At 42.8% G+C, this 19,335-nt stretch overlaps 1 protein-coding gene across 3 annotated transcripts in view; it reads right to left on the bottom strand.

The window, feature by feature from the left end:
* LOC137334081 (proline-rich transmembrane protein 3) overlaps positions 1 to 19,335 on the bottom strand; it is a 64,962-nt gene that overhangs the window by 15,339 nt on the left and 30,288 nt on the right. For 2 of the 3 annotated variants that reach the window (XM_067998546.1, XM_067998547.1), the window contains exons 2-3: positions 14,610 to 16,580; positions 13,531 to 13,620 (exon numbers count right to left, since the gene is read on the bottom strand). In XM_067998546.1, the coding sequence (XP_067854647.1) occupies positions 13,531 to 13,620; positions 14,610 to 16,509 (1,990 nt within the window). In that variant the 5' untranslated portion in view covers positions 16,510 to 16,580. Of the gene's footprint in view, positions 1 to 13,530; positions 13,621 to 14,609; positions 16,581 to 18,524; positions 18,616 to 19,335 lie in introns of all 3 variants that reach the window. The other variant, XM_067998545.1, reaches the window with a different exon arrangement.

Genomic DNA, 19,335 nt, shown 5'->3' with positions numbered 1-19,335 from the left:
GGCTCCTCCTCCTCGTGCCCTGTCACAAGAAAAGTCCAGTCAGTGGTTCCTTCACAAACTCCAAATTGCTTTGGGCACAAAATGAGTCACTTTCCTAATCAGTCCAGAAGCCAGTCTTGTTACTCTGATGTTTTCCATTCAATTGGATCCCAGGAATGGGGGAACCATAGTTATGAGGAACACCTGAGATATTGAGACTATTTCCACAGATAAGGGTAAGAGGTGATTTAATAGAAATTTTTAAATTATGAAAGGTTTTGATGTAAGAATAAATTGAGAAAGACCTGGGGTATCAGTGAGGAGTCATCAATTTAAAATTGTCATTAAGAGAGTGAGGACAGAGGTTAGAAGAAATTTCTTTAGGCAGAGGGTTGTTGGAGCACAGAATGCTTTGTCAAAGGGAGCATTTGAAGCAGAGGCCATTACATCTTTTAAGGGAAAATTGGTTTAATATTTGAAGCAGAGGAGGGTACAGGGCTATGGGAGAGTGTGGAGCAGTGAGATTAGTTTTGGACTACTCTAGCAAAGAGCCAACACAGACACAATGGGCAGAATGGCCTCCTTCTGTGTTGAAAACTGGTATAGTTTTTTGGATACAAACTCTGGATGGTTGCAGCGTAAACTTTAGGAATGATATTTAATGAAGATGTTGGATTCTGAAGCACTTGGGACTTCAGAAACTAAAGTCTGTTGAATGCCAGCATTAAACTGAGATTTCTCAAACTTGCCTCTTTGTTATTTCCAGAAAACAAAACAAATGATTTTTTGCACTTTGCTGCTTTCTATTTGCAAAAATGCATGAGTTTTGTTGGAGTTTTTTAAAAACAGATTTTTGAATCCACAAACCAATCCATAGTTAGTCTCTACATGGAGATTAGCTTTCAGGACTTTGCTTCATACCTTCAATTCACCAAGCTACTGACTGGTTCGTCAATGAGGAGGTGGTGAGTGGAGACCAGGAGATCCCTCGGTAAGAGGGTGTGTTTCCCCATCATCTTCTCACTGCAGTCAGTTACAGAATATACGCTGGCATTGTTTCACTGAATCGCAGTTGAGTCAGGGATTGTTCAACGCATCACATACCCCTGCCAAAGTTACACAAAATATTTTTCTGCGATAAAATGGAATGGAAGTCCCTCAATGGCCTTGAGGGTGAATACACTGATGTGCTAGTGAACCATGTAAACCTGGAAACACCCTCTCTTAATCCCTTGCCTGGGCTGAGTTAACTGATCTTAGTCAGGCTGGCAGTGAGGCACTTCAGAACTGAAGGAATGGTGAAGCAAAGAAAGAACTGTATTCATATAGTGCCTTTCACATCCTTAGGATGTTCAAAAGCATTTCACAGTCAATGAATTACTTTTGAGGGGCAGTCACTGATATTTTATAGGCAAACACAGCAGCCAATTTGCATACGTCAAGGTCCTACAAACAGCAATGAGAAAAGTGATCAGTGGTGCTGGTTGAGGGAAAAGTGTTGGCCAGGACAACCTCCTGCTCTTCTTTGAAAAGTGCCATGGGATATTTAGCGTCCATTGAATCGGCAGACAGAGCCTCAGTTTAACATCTCACCTGAAAGACAGGACCGCCAACAATGCAGCACTCCATCGGTACTTCACTGAAGTGTCAGCCTAGATTATGCGTTGAAATCCCACACCTTCTGACTAAGAAGCAAGAGTGCTACCACTGAGTCAAGTTGACATTCACTGTGCTGCCATAGTTCCTGATCCTGATCACTGTATATGCATTCCTCCTGGAAAGTGCATGCCTGTAGATATTGCATGACTAGGCTCAACTGCAATCTTCTCCCCCATTCCTGCACTTTCTCACAGACAAATAACCTTCTGGCACTCACTATCAGGCTCACACATAAAGAAAAGCCTCTTATAGAAGTACCAGAGGGCTGCTGATGTGTGACAAACTACAACCCAACATGACCCACTCAGCATAGGAGAAAAGATTGGGGGATAAAGGATAGAAGATGATTGTCTTCCCTCTTCCAGTCACACTCCATTCCACAGGACCAGCCACCTCACAATGTAACAAGTTGCAAGGAAGTGTGCGAGAGTGGCCTAGCATCACTCAGCCTCCCTGTGGAGAAACACCTGGCTTTTCACGTTGCCTGCAGACTATGGGGAAAGTATCATAGGCATAAATTGGCTTCCCACCACACTATGCTGCAGTGATTGGTACTCACTGTGCTGTGCCACTTGATTAACCAAACTTATTGTAACCAATGAGCAACAGGTAGTTAGGTCTCTTGGAGAATATGCAAGACACTCTGTGTTCTACGCACAATACGTTTTTGAGTAATATTTTTGTGTGCCGTTTTCAGATTTCCAACTTGCTGATTTCAGCATTATTTTAAAATAACAAGAGGGAAAATATTCCAGCGGGAAGCATTCCTTTGTGCCGGAGGCAGCATTCCCTAAAACAAAGGGGTAACTTCAACATAGCCACTCCTGGGAGGTGTCAAGAGTTTAGTTTCCGAGATTCAAAACAGATCTGAAATCTTAGTCCTTCTTGCGGAATGCTGGCACGGCTGCTCTCTGTCAGCTGTCGAGGCTGAATTGTTCTTCCTGGCTAGTCCCATCCAACAAAACTCAGCATCACAAAGATGATTACCTCATGCTCTGGCTTTACTCTCCCAGCTCTCCTGAGTGCAGACTGTGAATGGTTCCTATTCACAGACCCCTTTCCTAATGGATGGGCTTGTCTCGGCTAAACATTGCTATGCACATGCAGATCTTCCAACCTGAGGAATACTACTACAAGGGCAACGGCTCAGCCAGACGCTGAAAGCAACATTGGCTGGGGATTTGAGGGGTGCTTTATGTTGCCAGAAGTTTTGGGCTGTCACAAACTTTTCATACATTCAGTTAGAAGCAAAATATACAAGTAAACTAAGTAGTAAGTGCATGTATAATAATTAATTTGGATGATTATTCAAAAATGAACAAATCATCCTCAAAATGAAGGGGAGTTGGAAGGTCTGCAGTCTGCGAATGACATTGGATTGCAGAAGAGAGTTGTTTGGTTATCCATTTGGAATTCCGTTACACACAGTACAACAGGAGAATGTGCCAAATCTTCCGTGAGACAACTCTTTGAACACTTTGTAGCCTGGTTATCATATCAGCCATGTTAATGGGGCTGATACGGGTCAAAATCTTACCAGCCTATCCTGTTATGTGGTGTAAAATTAGCGTAAATGTTAGTGACAACACAGAACCATAGAAGTTGATAGCACTCAAGGAGGCCATTCGGCCCATCGTGCTTATGCCAGCTCTTTGCTAAATCAATTCAAAACTAATCCCACTGCTCTGCTCTCTACTTCAAACATTTATCCAATTTTCCTTTAAAAGATACAACGGCCTGTGCCTCAACCATACTCCATCAACCCTCCGTGTAAAGAAATATCTCCTAACCTCTCTCCTCAAACTCTTAGTGACAATTTTAAGTTAATGACCCTTCATCACTGACTCCTCAACCAGAGAAAATAGTCTTTCACAATTCAGAGTGCTGGATTTCCTTCTATACATCCTCTACTTCTGACAGGTCGGGCAGTCAGTATTCGGAAGCAGATTTGAAGGCTTATCAATGTTCATGCAAGTAAGCAATGAAAGACAGAACTTGAGAGCAATCATAAAGGGCTTGGCTGGTAAATGTGTAGCTGCTGGTAAACTGAGTTAAACAGATTGGTAAAGCCCAGGTTCAACCCAGGATGTGCTGTGAGTTCTTCTTGGCCACTCACTATAATTGTTTTCTGCCTAGTTGTTATCCAGTGAAATCTGTTGGAGAGTGGACGTTGGGTTCAGTTCAAGATTTACAGTCACCTTTAAGTACAGCGTTACAGCGCTGAGATAATAAACAGCATAATCAAGCAGGTTCAGGCTTGGCCGTGTTGTCACCCTAGACAACCACCTTGTCAATGCTGACTGTCTGGGCTCGCACTTGGTCATGGTAGATGGAGCTCACAGCGTGCGGAACCATACTCCAGCATGAGTCAGTGCCATCAAGACAAGAGGGGGAAGACAGAGAACAGAGAAAGACAGAACTATCATATCAGCCATGTTAATGGAGCTAATATGGGTCAAAATCTTACCAGCCTATCCTGTTATGTGGTGTAAAATTGGCGTAAATGTTAGTGACAACACAGAACCATGGAAGTTGCTAGCACTCAATACTATATTGTTTATTATCTCAATTCTGTAATCCTGTACAGTACTTAAAAGTTTTATTTTATATATTCTTGGGATATGGGCGTCACTAGCAAGACCAGCATTTATTGCCCATCCCTAGTTGCCCTTGAGAAGGTGGCGGTGAGCCTTCTTCTGGAACTGCAGCAGTTGGTGAGTTGAAAGAGAAATGCCAATGTGATACATAAATTGCACTATCAGTGTGTAATAAGCTTTAAATATTCTTAAAGGCTGAAACATAGCTTTTAAGATTTTTAGCATCTGTAAGAAAGATAGCTCAGTGCAGCAGGTAGAAAATGTAAGTTATCCTAATTGTAAGACTCACTGTTAAAGAAAATAAACTTGCCTTTTTTACACCTATCTTGGAGCTTTTCAATTGCTTTAGTTGTTTTAACTCTATGGTCTGCTGCAGCTGTTGAGAAAGTGAAGTCATGTCTGGCAGGACCAGGGCTGGGAGTGAATCACTTGGGGCCAAATATGACTATAATGGTCTTGTAGAATAAATTTGCCTAGGTTGAAATAAATTTGACCATGATGAAGTGTAACTGAGAAGTGTTACACATATGTATTAAAAGCACTAGCCAAGCTGTTCCAGTACAGCTACAACACTGGCATTTACCAGACAATGTGGAAAATTGCCCAGGTATGTCCTGTCCACAAAAAGCAGGACAAATCCAATCTGGCCAATTACCGCCCCATCAGTCTACTCTCAATCATCAGCAAAGTGATGGAAGGTGTCATCGACAGTGCTATCAAGCGGCACTTACTCACCAATAACCTGCTCACCGATGCTCAGTTTGGGTTCCGCCAGAACCACTCGGCTCCAGACCTCATTACAGCCTTGGTCCAAACATGGACAAAAGAGTTGAATTCCAGAGTTGAGGTGAGAGTGAGTGCCCTTGACATCAAGGCAGCATTTGACCAAGTGTGGCACCAAGGAGCCCTAGTAAAATTGAAGCCAATGGGAATCGGGGGGGAAAACTCTCCAGTGGTTGGAGTCATTCCTAGCACAAAGGAAGATGGGAGTGGTTGTTGGAGGCCAATCATCTCAGCCCCAGGGCATTGCTGCAAGGCAGTGTCCTAGGCCCAACCATCTTCAGCTGCTTCATCAATGACCTTCCCTCCATCATAAGGTCAGAAATGGGGATGTTCGCTGATGATTGCACAGTGTTCAGTTCTATTCGCAACCCCTCAAATAATGAAGCAGTACGAGCCCGCGTGCAGAAAGACCTGGACAACATCCAGGCTTGGGCTCATAAGTGGCAAGTAAAATTCACGCCAGACAAGTGCCAGGCAATGAACATCTCCAACAAGAGAGAGTCTAACCACCTCCCCCTGACATTCAACGGCATTACCATCGCCGAATCCCCCACCATCAACATCCTGGGGGTCACCATTGACCAGAAACTTAACTGGACCAGCCATATAAATACTGTAGCTATGAGAGCAGGTCAGAGGCTGGGTATTCTGCAGCGAGTGACTCACCTCCTGACTCCCCAAAGCCTTTCCACCATCTACAAGGCACAAGTCAGGAGTGTGATGGAATACTCTTCACTTGCCTGGATGAGTGCAGCTCCAACAACACTCAAGAAGCTCGACACCATCCAGGACAAAGCAGCCCGCTTGATTGACACCCCATCCACCACCCTAAACATTCACTCCCTTCACCACCGGCGCACAGTGGCTGCAGTGTGTACCATCCACAGGATGCACTGCAGCAACTCGCCAAGGCTTCTTCGACAGCACCTCCCAAACCCGCGACCTCTAACACCTAGAAGGACAAGAGCAGCAACTACATGGGAACAATACCACCTGCACGTTCCCCTCCAAGTCACACACCATCCCGACTTGGAAATATATCGCTGTTCCTTCATCGTCGCTAGGTCAAAATTCTGGAACTCCCTTCCTAACAGCACTGTGGGAGAACCTTCACCACACGGACTGCAGCGGTTCAAGAGGGCGGCTCACCACCATCTTCTCAAGGGCAATTACGGTGGGCAATAAATGCCGGCCTCACCAGCGACGCCCACATCCCATGAATGAATAATAAAAAAAATTATTCACAAGATTTTTAATATATTATAGATAGATATAAAAATGAAACATCAAAATAAAAGAAAGTGCTTTTAAGGTGTCATTTCATATAAAATATATGTATAATGTTAGTAAAATCTATGGAGTGGTTCAATTTGCTGAGCTCTCCACTGCAGAGCCCCCAAGTTTACTTTCATCTTTAAGGTAGGTGGGTGTGAATTGGCCCTCACAAGGACACAGCTCTCATCCATCCATCATTAAGCATCACTGATGATGAACTTGAATCATCCCACAAACCCAGCTTAAAAAAGTGAATGTGGCAATAGGAGAGAGTGGACCATCACACCTGAAGGAACAGAGCATAATATAGAAAGGCACATACGGAATCAATCCATTTGGCCCAACCAGTCCATGTTGACCGTTACCCTCCATGCCAGCAAATAGTTCCAATCACTTTTACCCACCCTGTTCTCATATCTTTCCCAGTTACTGATTCGTATTCTGATCACCCACAAGGGCGTAAATGTAAAATGCAGCGTATCATGAGTTCAAGCACACACTGTGAAACGTTGGGCAATTTTATTCAAGGGGTTTTGATGATATTTCTTCATATTCATTTCTGACGGCCTGCACCCACGTGTACTCACACAAGCAAAATAGTAAGTTACGCTGAATACCCAAACTCAGGATCTGTCACATCATATTTTTACTTTTTTATATTATCCAGAACTCTTTTTAGGATGAAATGAATCAGTCTGGTCCAGGATTTCATCCAAAGACCAAAGAATCAAGACTTTATTAAATCGTTTCCTGCACTAACTCATTCTTTCCCATGACCTCAAAAGTGCCCGACCTTCCTCAGTTTTCTGATCCTCCTACAATTTACTGGCTTTTGAAATAAAGATTTGGTGTCACCTAACCTCTACTTCTTGATTTACCTTGTCCTTTCTCCTCATCTTTTCAACCTCAGTGGTGTTTTGCATTGTAAGCTTTGATCCTTCACATCAAAATTTTAAAAAGCCCCCTTTCCCCATAGTTGCATGAATAGAAGTGCTTTCAATTTTGACCCCAGACTGGCAGCAACACATATCTACACTCTCAGGCCTCACACAGTCCTCAGTGCTCTGTCAAAGAAAATTAATTGGAATTTTAACAAGCAGCATTTTAATCTATGGTCAGGAATAAAGTCACATGTTCTGGTGAAGTTATGCATTGATTGCCATGTAACAGTATGTGTATTCAAAGTTTTATTTAAAATTTTCAGGGGTAAAAATGCAACAATCTTTGATGAATTGGTCAATGTGCTTGGCTGAAATTCTTACATATAGGAACATAGGAATTGCTAGCCGATAAAAGACCAAGGTCCATCTAATTCGCCTTCTACCATCCTGGTAGTGGCAAGATACAACAACAATGGAGTCATTGATTAATCATAGCAATCAATCTCTATCAATTAGTCTACAACAGCTCCAGACATGTTATGAGGAAAACCCCAGTGATGGAGAGCTTTGGGAACCATAGGTCCAAAGTCACCTGTTTTTTCCAAGCATTTGCTACACTTACCATATGTCATGTCTCAAATTACTCAAAAACCGTATCCCACAATGTTGTTTCCTGAAAGAAATCTATCTAATTTGCATTTGAATGAATGAATACTAACTGCTTCCACCTTCTCTCTAGGGAGCCTGTTCCATAGATTGACCACGTGCTGTGTTAATGAAGCTGTTTAAATTAAAGAGCCTAATGATGTTAGCCATTTTTTATACTGTATTATGATGTATTGGCACCATCAGCTCCTGATGTGTGGGTCTCGCACAGATGGCAGAAACAAAAGTGAAACTGCCTGATTTGCTATGCTCAGCGTCTGGGAAGGCTAGTTAAAAATGTGAATCCAGGAGATTTACTTTGATTAGCCACTAAGTACACAAGACCCTCATGTCAGGAGCCTGCAGTCCTAGCATAGCACTGGGTACAATAGTATAGTAGTTTAGTTTTAGTACTGGACCAATAAGCCTGAGGTGGTGAGTTCAAATCTCACCATAGAAAGTTGTAAAATTGAACCAATAAAACCTGATCATTTGTGGGTTAGCATCAGGAAAACAAATGACCATGAAAGCTGCTGGATTGTTATAAATACCCAACTGACTCACTAATATCCTGCTACCTGGTCTGGCTTACCATAACTCCGTGTCCCACATTAAATGGTTGTCTCTTAATGCCCTCTAAAGTGAACTAGCAAGCCAGTCAGTTGTTTGATATCACCACCTTCTCAGGGCACTAGGGATGGTCAAACATGGCCTTGCCAGTATCGCCCAAATCCTGAGAACATTTTTTTTGAAATGATCACTATGAAAGAAGCTTTTATTAAAAAATTGCAGAGAACAATTTCAACCCTTAATTTAAGCTTGTGAAAAACCACTACAGTAGATACAATAATAAAGTGATCACAGAGTCATAGAATCATACAGCACAGAAGGAGGCCATTCGGCCCATCGTGCCTGTGTCAGCTCCTTGAAAGAGCAATCCAATTAGTCCAACTCCCCAGCCCTTTCTCCATAGCCCTACAAATGTTTCCTTTTCAAGTAGATTAGTTTTGCCATGATAATCACGGAATAGTGTGAGAAAATATATTCATTTGCATATAAGAAATATGTGAGAATTCATTTCTGCGCACGCTCCTTTAAGTGTTTAGGAAGGAAAGAAAGTAGAAACTGGAAGTTTAAAATGAGGCTTGGTATTAATCATTGATATGACCCAAAAAACACAAGTTTATAGCAGCTCCCTGCGGTCTGTCAGGCTTTCACTGGCAGGCTGGATGTGCACTATCTAGCCAGGAGACAGGTGCGGAGAAAGACACTTCAGCCATTTCCTGACAATGGAAAAACTGCCAAGTCTGTCTGAAAGAAGTGAAATTAAATACTCGCCTGAAACACTTCCAAATTGGTGGAGAGAATCATAAAACAACGCCAAGCCTGAATATCACATCTAGCCTCCCACTATTTCCTAGAGACTACAATTAAGACATTTTTGTAAAAAGAAAATGTCTGGAAAATGTCTGAGATCCTTTACGCTTACAAGATTGGGCAGTCAGTGTCAGGTATCACAGCCTCGGGTTTGTTTCAGGAAACTTAACCCCCTCCAGCACTTTGAAACTGCCTATACAGTGAAGCTAGTCTCGCATGACCATTGATGGTCTTCCTGGGGTCTCTCACCAACAGTCAAGTCTTAGAAGACAGGTTCAAGCCTGATTCATATCAACAGGCTGTCAATCAAAGGCCCCTTGTGACGGGTGGTCCGTAAGGCACGGTTAACCATTATATTTCTTTACAAAATTTCAGACCATTCAAAACCAGCATCAGCAAAGGCAAGTGAGGTTCTGCCTGACTCACCCTGAAAAGGTGTGTAGAGGAAGGAGAAAGGAAATAAAGACTTGCATTTATATAGCACCTTTCACAACCTCAGAATGTCCCGTAGCGTTTGCAACCAATGAAGTTCTTTTGAAATGTGGCCACTGTTGGAATGTAAGAAACGTGGCAGCCAAATTGTGCACAGCAAGATCCCACAAACAGCAATGAAATAAATGACCAGATCATCTGTTTTTTTTGTGATGTTGGTTGAGGGATAAATATTGGCCAGGACACCAGGAGAACAAGAACTGTCACACTCCCACATTCTCCCATAATTCGGGAAGTTGACAGTCTCCTAATCACTTGCACCGTGACTAGGATTAATTCTGTATCTATGGATTCTTGTTCTAAAGTTTGTATCAGAAAATAACTCAAATGAAGGCACAAACTATCACGCTTATTAAGAACATAAGAAATAGGAGCCATACGGCACCTCGAGCCTTCTCTGACATTCAATAAGATCATGGCTGATCTTCTACTTCAACTCCACTTTCCCGCCCGATCCCCATATCCCTTGATTCCCTTAGTGTCCAAAAATCTTTCAATCTCAGTTATGAATATTCTCAATGACTGAGCATCCACAGCCCTCTGGGACAGAGAATTCCAGAGATTCACAATCCTCTGAGTGAAGAAATTTCTCCTCATTTCAGTCGTAAATGGCCGACCCCTTATCCTGAGACTATCCCCCTAGTTCTAGACTTTCCAGCCAGGGGAAACAGCCACTCAGCATCTACATTGTCAAACCACCTAAGAATTTTATACGTTTCAATGAGATCACCTCTCACTCTTCTAAACTCCAGAGAATATAGGCCCATTCTACTCAATCTCTCCTCATAGGACAACCCTCTCATCCCAGGAATCAATCTAGTGAACCTTTGTTGCACGCCCTCTAAGGCAAGTATATCCTTCCTTAGGTAAGGAGACCAAAACTGTACACAGTACTCCAGGTGTGGTCTCACCAAAGCCTTATATAATTGCAGCAAGACTTTGTTACTCTTATACTCCAACCCCCTTGCAATAAAGGCTAACATTCCATTTGCTTTCCTAATTGCTTGCTGTACTTGCATGTTACTTTCTGTGATTTGTGTACAAGGATATCAAAATCCCTCTGAATACCAACATTTACTAGTCTCTCACCTTTTAAAAAATATTCTGGTTTTCTATTCTTCCTACCAAAGTGGATAATTTCACATTTCCCCACATTATACTCCATCTGCCACCTTCTCGCCCACTCACTTAACCTGTCTATATCCCTTTGCAGCCTCTTTGCGACCTCCTCACAGCGTACTTTCCCACCTAGCTTTGTATCGTCAGCAAACATGGATACATTACACTTGATTCCCTCATCTAAGTTATTGATAGAGATTGTAAATAGCTGAGGTCCAAACACTGATCCTTGTGGCACCCCACTAGTTACAACATGCCAACCCGAAAATGACCCGTTTATTCCTACTCTTTGTTTTCTGTTCGTTAACCAATCCTCAATTCGTGCTAATATATTACCCCCAATCCCATGAGCCCTAATCTTGTTTAACAACCTCTTGTTTGGCACCTTATCAAATGCCTTTTGATAATCCAAATATACTATGTCCATTGGTTCCCCCTTATCTACCCTGCTAGTTACACCCTCGCAAAAGTTCTAAAAGATTTGTCAAACACAATTTCCCTTTCATAAACCGTGTTGACTCTGCCTAATCATATTATGATTTTCTAAGTGCCATGCTACCATGTCCCTAAAAATAGATTCTATCATTTTCCCTAGTACTGATGTCAGGCTAACTGGCCTATAGTTCCCCATTTTCTCTCTCCCTCCTTCCTTGAATAGCGGGTTTACATTTGCTACCTTCCAATCCATGGGATCGTTCTAGAATCTAGGGAATTCTGGAAGACCAAAACCAATGCATCCACTATCTCTGCAGCCACCTCTTTTAAAATCCTAGGATGTAGGCCATCAGGCCCAGGGAATTTGTTGGCTTTTAGACCCATTAATTTCTCCAATACTTTTTCTTTACTAATCCTAATTACTTTAAGTTCCTCACTCTCATTAGACCCCTGGTTCCCCACTATTTCCGGTATGATTTTTGTGTCTTCCACTGAGAAGATAGATACAAAATATTAGCTTAACGTCTTTGGCATTTCCTTATTCCCCATTATAATTTCTCCTGTCTCAGCTTCTAAGGGAACCATGCTAATCACTTTTTACATATTTGTAGAAGCTCTTACAATCTGTTTTTATATTTCTTGCTAGTTTAGTCTCATGTTCAATTTTCTCCCTCTATCAATTTCTTGGTCATCCTTTGCTGATTTCTAAAACCTTCCCAATCCTCAGGCTTACTACTCTTCTTGGCAACATTGTAAGCCTCTTGATGTTTTTTTGTAATTCTCTTGTTTCCCGTTATTTCCCTCTAACTTCAAGTTCTCCCTCCCTCTCTCTATTACACACTATTCCATGGCCACCTCTTTTCAGGCTCGTGCTGTTTTGGAGTGTTCTGCAATGACATGCAAGCAGGAGTTAACAGGTCTCCTGATTTTCCCTCCCTGAGGAAAAGTGAGATCAGGAACTCACCTTGCGTGGAATTACAAATCTGACTGTACACTGTGCTAATCCACAGGTATAAATGTGCTTTAAATGACCTGGAACCAATACAGAATACAGTTAGGCAGAAGCACACGACCCACAAGACTGGAATGCATGTTTATGGTGTAGTTCTGCGGTAACAAGCTGCTGTATTTTGCTATGAATTGATGCTTCTTGTTGTTGTAGACAATGAAAAATGGAAGCAGTTATCTTCATGTGTGCCAACCTCTAACCCCTACCCTCTCACCTCCCAACCACTCACCGTCCCATTCCTAAAATACAATCTGTCCCCCCAAAACTTAATTGCCACTTTCACTCTGCTCTAAGCCCCACCCGAGAACTAAATCTCTCTCCCATTCACATCTCTTTCAGAATGCCACTCACTCTGAAGGAAACAGGACTAAAGGCAGGTTCACCTTTTGTTTTCAGTGTCAACAGCACCAAATAACAAGGAAGGAGGCAATCTTTCTGATAGCTAATCTAACCAACACAGATCAATCGCGGAAATTAATTATTTTAAATAAATGCAAACTTCATTCATGCACATAAGGAGAACAAGCTGGCCTCGTGACCTCATTAATCAGATCACATTACACAGGCCTCTCTCTTTCTCTCTCTCAATAATAACTCAATCAAATGATTTACAATTTAATTAGAGTAAAAGAGATCCAAATGGCTCGAAACCCAGAATGTTTACGGCTTTCAGGGAAGCACTGGGCAAAAAGACTCCAAAGGAAAATAGACCGAGACATCAGTTAGGCAGACAAGACTTATCGTATTCTCTTTCTGCGCCAACAGAGCTTACTGAAGCTTTAAAGGCTACAACAACAAAAAAAGAGAGTAGGTCAGAGTCGCTGAAAGAGACAGGATTCACTTCCAAATACAGACCTTCCGACCAGAGCGGAGAGTTATGAAGGTGAAGGCTGGAGGATTGAACGTGTGAGGTGCAGCCTAATTGGCTGGGCATTCAAGGCTGCTTCAAGACCCCCCCCCCCCCAATACCCCCCCGAAAAACAATTGGGCTGTCACAAAACCCTTCTTTAATCTGTTTGAAACAAAATATACCAGAAGTAAGTAATAAGATAATTGTGTGTATATATCTTTTTCAAATGCAGGCGATTGTTCAAAAACGAGGGCGTCGCTCTCGAAAGATGGGTGAGTTGAAAGGTCTGTAAGTATGAAATACTGCTTCACAGAGACTGGAAAATCCTTCATCCTATTCCAAATGCAACAAGTAGCCTTGCCAGCGATACATATTGTGAAGCTTTGTTTCTATAGATACTGCTGATCCAATTAAGAAATAACCTCTCACCTGATTGGCTGCCCCTCGTCGTTGTCATGACATTGTGATGGATTCCAGGTGTTCCAGTAACTGGTGGGGCCGTCCTCATAGCCACAGTACCTTTAAAGGGATGTGAAACATCTGCTTTAACAAGACCGGTGCAAAAATCCAAATTATAGTTGAGACTAAATAAAACTAACCAGAACTGGTAGAGCAGTGCACATAACGCATCTGGTTTTTATTTACTGTGCAGCCTTTTACATTTCATTCTATAATATATTTCTAAAAGAATCTGCTCACCGAGCTCAGGAATGTGACAATTTTTAATATACTCTGAAGCATGAAGACCAGCCCCTGCTAACCAACATTACAATTAGCATATGTGCACGGAAACCCCTCTAACCGAGGAGACATGATTAGTGAGTATGTGTCGACCCCTCTAACCGAAGAGACATGATTAGTGAGTATATGTAGACCCCTCTAACCGAAGAGACATGATTAGTGAGTATGTGTAGACCCCTCTAACCGAAGAGACATGATTAGTGAGTATGTGTCGACCCCTCTAAATGAGGAGACATGATTAGTGAGTATGTGTAGACTCCCTCCAATTAAAAAGACATGATTAATGAGTGTATCCATATACATCCCCCTCCATTCCAAAATAAAAGAAACAGGTTTAGCAAGTGTATGTGAACATCTTGCCTCCAATCAAGGAGACACAATTTACAAAGTCTCTTCCTAACAATAAAGACAGGATTGGTTAGTGAATGTAAGCCCATCTCACTCTTGTCCTCTCTCCCTCCTACGGAGTTAGGGCCAATGAAATTTGTGAAGGCTACAATACAAATGCCTCAGTTAACACGTGCAAATCCTTCATTCCCCAAGGACAAACAAAGACCGGATCAGTGAATGTGTGCAGACCACCAACAATGAGAACTGAGGCAGAATCATAGCATGTGACCAGATCTCACCCCAATAGCCACCTGGAGATGGCATCAATGAACGTGCACAGAGTCTCTACACACAAGCACATTCACACAGAACCAATTCAATTATTTCAGTTGACTTTCTGAACATATGGTTAAAACCAGAATCCGGCAACACCTCACCTCCCTCAGTTGCTTGATGCTCTGATGTCCCTGTTTCAAACATTTTTGTGGGGTGGGAACTGGGAGAAGGGGATTTTGAAGTTGCCTTAGGCAGACCCACGTTGGTAGTTGTCCATTTGGTCCCAACCCCTTCCTGAGTTAAAGGTTGCTGGGTCATAGGAATGTTTGTTTTGTTTGAAACTCTTGCGGTCAGCCGTTGAGCAGATACCGTGGGTTTTGTCGTCAGCATTCGGATGTAACTGCCACTTGGTGTGTGATCTGCTCTCGTAGTTCCGATAGATGGAAGAATAGGGTTGACGTCTAGTGATGAGACACGTCTCCGTGCAGTTAATGCCAAGAAATAAGTCGAAGATTCTGCTTTTGTTGGCTCAGTTGATGCCACTCCCCTTCTACTACCTTTCATGGTCAGGTGCTGTAGCCTTGCTATTGGAGAGATGGTAACCAATTCTGTGGGAAGCACATCCCTCGCAGTAGAACCCCGAACAAGATCAGTTATTTGAACACTGAGGAATCGTGCATCTTGCAACACCTCAATGACTGTTGTCGTGTTGTCTGCAGGGTTGGTGTAGATGTCATATCCTTGCTCTGAGGTGGAGTATGAGTGGGTGATTTGATGGGCGGCTAAGGATTTGCTGGCATCATACATTGGCGTTCTATGCCATTGTGACGTAGCTGCACCATCAACAGCACTAAGGGACTTCACACTTGGATTAGCTTGATTAATAATTTGCCACTTCGCCCCAGGGTCCAGCTGCTCAGTAGCAGTAGAAGTTGGCAAATTCAGGACATGTTCTGTAATATTAGCTGTGTGTTGGTAATTGTATTGGCTACTGGTTTCCATAGAGTCAGTCTCATTAAATGCACCTATCTGATCATCTTGTTCAGGAACACCGACACTGGACTGGCCAACTATTAGCAAGCTTTCTCTTGTCATTGGAGAATAAGCAGATTTTGTGACCAATGGAGAGTCAGATTGCACTGGCGCAGGAATCATTGTGTGATTCTCACCGTGATCCTTTTTGACCATGATGTGCTCCCTTTTTGCGAGAGAGGATCCAGTAACTGATGGAGATGATACTTGATCAGGTTTCCCTTCAAATTGCACAATGGCCTCCTCCTTTCCCATTGGTGAATAGGAACTAGTAACTAATTGTTGTTTTTCAGTAACTAAATGATTTGAAGTCGATGTTGGACCTATATTTTCAAGAGCGACAACAGGTCTGGCTGGTGCCTGCACAGTTTCAGTGCGTGTAAGAATCATGTGGTCAGTTGTGACCTCAAAAAGTGGAGGATTGTTTGGAGATGCTGCTGTAGGCCTTTGGAGAAAAGTGTTGGCATCCACAATTTTGTCATCTGGAGAATTTATGGGGTTTTGATGCGTCTGGGTCGTCTGATGTTCTGGGCTACCTTGAAATGGTCTCAACAAAGAATATTCAGAGCTGGCATTCATCTCGGGAGAGATGACCAGTGGAACAGATGCATTTCCTAAAATAAACTGTTCAGATTCGAAAATGTCCTGTTCGGTTTCTTCAAAATCGATATCATCCTCATTATCTATATCGCCATCATCTCCGCTAAAATCAAAGGCATCTTCTCTTGGTGGCATACTGAGGTACCAAGGAGACATGCCCGAGTGGGTGGGCGAAATCTGTTTGACATGAACTGTGTTCTTGATGGACTTCTCCAGCAAAGGCCGAGGAGGAATGATGGAGCTGCTGCTCGGAGGGGCTGGGTTCATGTCATGGTCAACTTCAGTGGAATAATTGTTGGTTAAATTCTTATTGAATAGCGAACCCTCATTGCCTGATTCTTTGGTAGGTGGAGATAAAGCCACAGCTTGAATGATACTGGAATAGATGAGAATGAGCACCCAGGCCCGCAGCACAACTCTGGGCTCCATCGTCACCTGGATCTTCCAAATCACATTGAAGTTTTAACTGTTCATTTCTTTGAAGTGAAAATCTCTAATCCCTGAAATAAAAACATTTGAATTAAGATTTTGAATTATTTAGAGTTGAAAGTTTAATTAAAGACGAACACCTAGCTGTATATCAGGCCCAAAATTAGTATATACTGAGGAGAGTTTCAGAGGTAGCTCATTTTCTGGAACTGCTCACTGCAACTATTCCATAAAATGTCTCCATTTTCAGGAATGTTCACACAGAAACAGACATTGGGGGGAATTCTAACCCCCCAGGATGGGCAGGAGAGGTTTGACGGTGGGGGGGGTTTAATTCTTAAAAATTTGAAACCCGACCCCAACCCGCCTATTTCCGCGAGGCAGGTCAGTAATTTAAATATGTTAATGATGCCGCGTGCCTCAGATTTTAGCAGCCATTTGCATTTAACGGCTGTGAACCGGGTTACCTAGGGCTCAGGAAACTTGGCAGCTGAAGGTAGGCAAGAACTGCTGGATCCAGCAGGTAAGTGCTTTTTATAGCACTGCTTGTGGGCCAGGAAAAGCAGGAGTGCTTCCCCCAGGCCTCCCAAGCTAACCTGCCATCATCAACCTCCCTCCACGCCATCCAATGCCCCCCCCGTGATCTCCAGGCTGATCCATGATCTCCTCCCTCATCGCCCCCCACCCCCTCCATGCGATCCGATGGCGACCCACGATCTCTCCCCCCACCCCCCGCGATCTCTTCCCTCCCTCCCCACCCCCAAGATCTCTCCCCGCGATCTCTCCCCATCCCCCTTCTCCGGCTGCGGCCTTGTACCGCAGGCCTTCTCGCCCGACAGCCAGCCAACTTCTCAATCTGGCCAGCTGCCGGCCGGGAAATGGAGAAAAAATATTCAAATGCCATTAAAAGTCCCCCCTCTGCTCCCTCCCCGCCTCCCTGTAAATATCGGGGCTATTGTGTCTACTGAAGTGCAAACTGTAGCTGTGTGGTTGTCTAATCTTCATCTGAGCTTCTTTGAGTATTTTCTCCCCTTACTATTAGTCTCCCTGCATCATCCACAACCAAACTGGAAAGAGGGAATACGTCTTTCCAGATTTCCTCACGTGCCACTCTGTAACCAGGTACTAGAACATAAACAAATTGGCCAGGGTGGACTATCCCTCCAATTTCCCTTCCCTGTGGGGAGTTGCAGCATTTACATTCAACATTTTACTATAATGGCATGATTGAGCTTAATGTGTGAAGAATCACCAGCACAAGCCTTCGACCCATCACTCCATCCACAGTGCATCCATATTCCAACACGTTACATTACCCTGTTTTAGCTTGTATTAAAACCAAGATTAAAAGTATTGGGAGATATGGTGTTGCCGATCAAATGATTTTAGCCTCTGCTGTGTATTAAACAATACATTAGTGTAGTGATTATGGTCTTGGACTTACAACCTGGATGTTATGAGTTCAAATCTCACCGTAGCAAGTTGTGAAATTGAATTCTGCTAATTTGTGTACTGGCACCAGAAAAATAACCATGAAAGCTGCTGGATTATAATTAAAAACACAACTGGATCACTAATATCCTTCAGGGAACCTAGCCTATCTGGCCTATATGTGACTCCAGCCCTAGACTACATGATTGACTCATAAGTCACTCAGTTATAGGACAACTGGGGATAGGTAATAAATGCTACCTAACTGGTGGTGCTCACATGCCGAGACCAGGAGCAATATTGTTCCCTTAAGTTTATTGCTTCTGGGAAGCTATCTGCACATTCAGCTTTATAGAATCCCTTTCCCTTTATTACAGACAGGAATCACTAACAAAGCAACCCCATTGTTAGTGTAACATAAATTGTATCAAGGGAAAAAACAGATTATGGGTACAATTTTCAGAATCAGTGATAGTAACATACAGAATGCTCTTGGGAGTGTTTTACAAAGAAATATAAAGAAAACACAGAGCCAATAGGCACAGGAAGAGATACACCCAAAGGTTGATGATGGAAGAACTGACCTTTGACTCTCCATTCAGACAGAATGAAAAATATTTGCAGTTGAGAAATAAACCTGCCGACCTCCTCCTTTTATCCATTGACTTTTAATACCTGTTGAGTACACAACATTTCACAAGTGTTCCAGTTCCTGCCACAAGTTCATATCTACCATCCTTTGACCATGAAGGCAGCTCCCTCCAATGACTACTGCCCCCTCCCATTCATTGACTGAGAAGGCCCAGCCTTAAATAGTTAACAATAAGAGCTGTTTTCTGTTACATCTACTTGGTAGGTACTCCCTCCCCCTTCTCACCATCATAAATGTTAATCTGTTAAATTGTTCATCTAATCTGGCATCTACCCAGTGTAAATATCATATATTAAGCAGTGCATGTAGTGAGGTGTGATCAGTAAAGGGCAAAGTGATACTGTTGCACTTTTACAAATCAGTAGACTGTACCTTAGTCCATGCTTTATATCTACTTTTGTTAAGTGTGCACATCTGCTCAATGTATAGATAGGCCTTCTGTCAGCCATGGCTCAAAGGTAGAACTCTTGCCTCAGAGTCAGAAGGTTGTGGGTTCAAGTCCCACTCCAGAGGCTTGAGCACAAAATCTAGGCTGACACTCCAGTGCAGTACTGAGGGAGAACTGCACTGTCAGGGGTGCCGTTATTCAGATGAGACATTAAACACGGTCTGCTCTATCAAGTGGACATAAAAAAATCCCATGACACTATTCGGAGAAGAGCAGGGGAGGTCTCCCCAGTGTCCGAGCCAATATTTATCCCTCAACCAACATTACTAAAAAAAAGATTATCTGGTCATTATCT

This window comes from Heptranchias perlo, chromosome 17 (genome assembly GCF_035084215.1).
Source record: "Heptranchias perlo isolate sHepPer1 chromosome 17, sHepPer1.hap1, whole genome shotgun sequence".
NCBI classification, from domain to species: Eukaryota; Metazoa; Chordata; class Chondrichthyes; order Hexanchiformes; family Hexanchidae; genus Heptranchias; species Heptranchias perlo.
The sequence above is the reverse complement of the archived record's forward strand: the minus strand, read 5'-3'. Positions and strand labels throughout refer to the sequence as shown.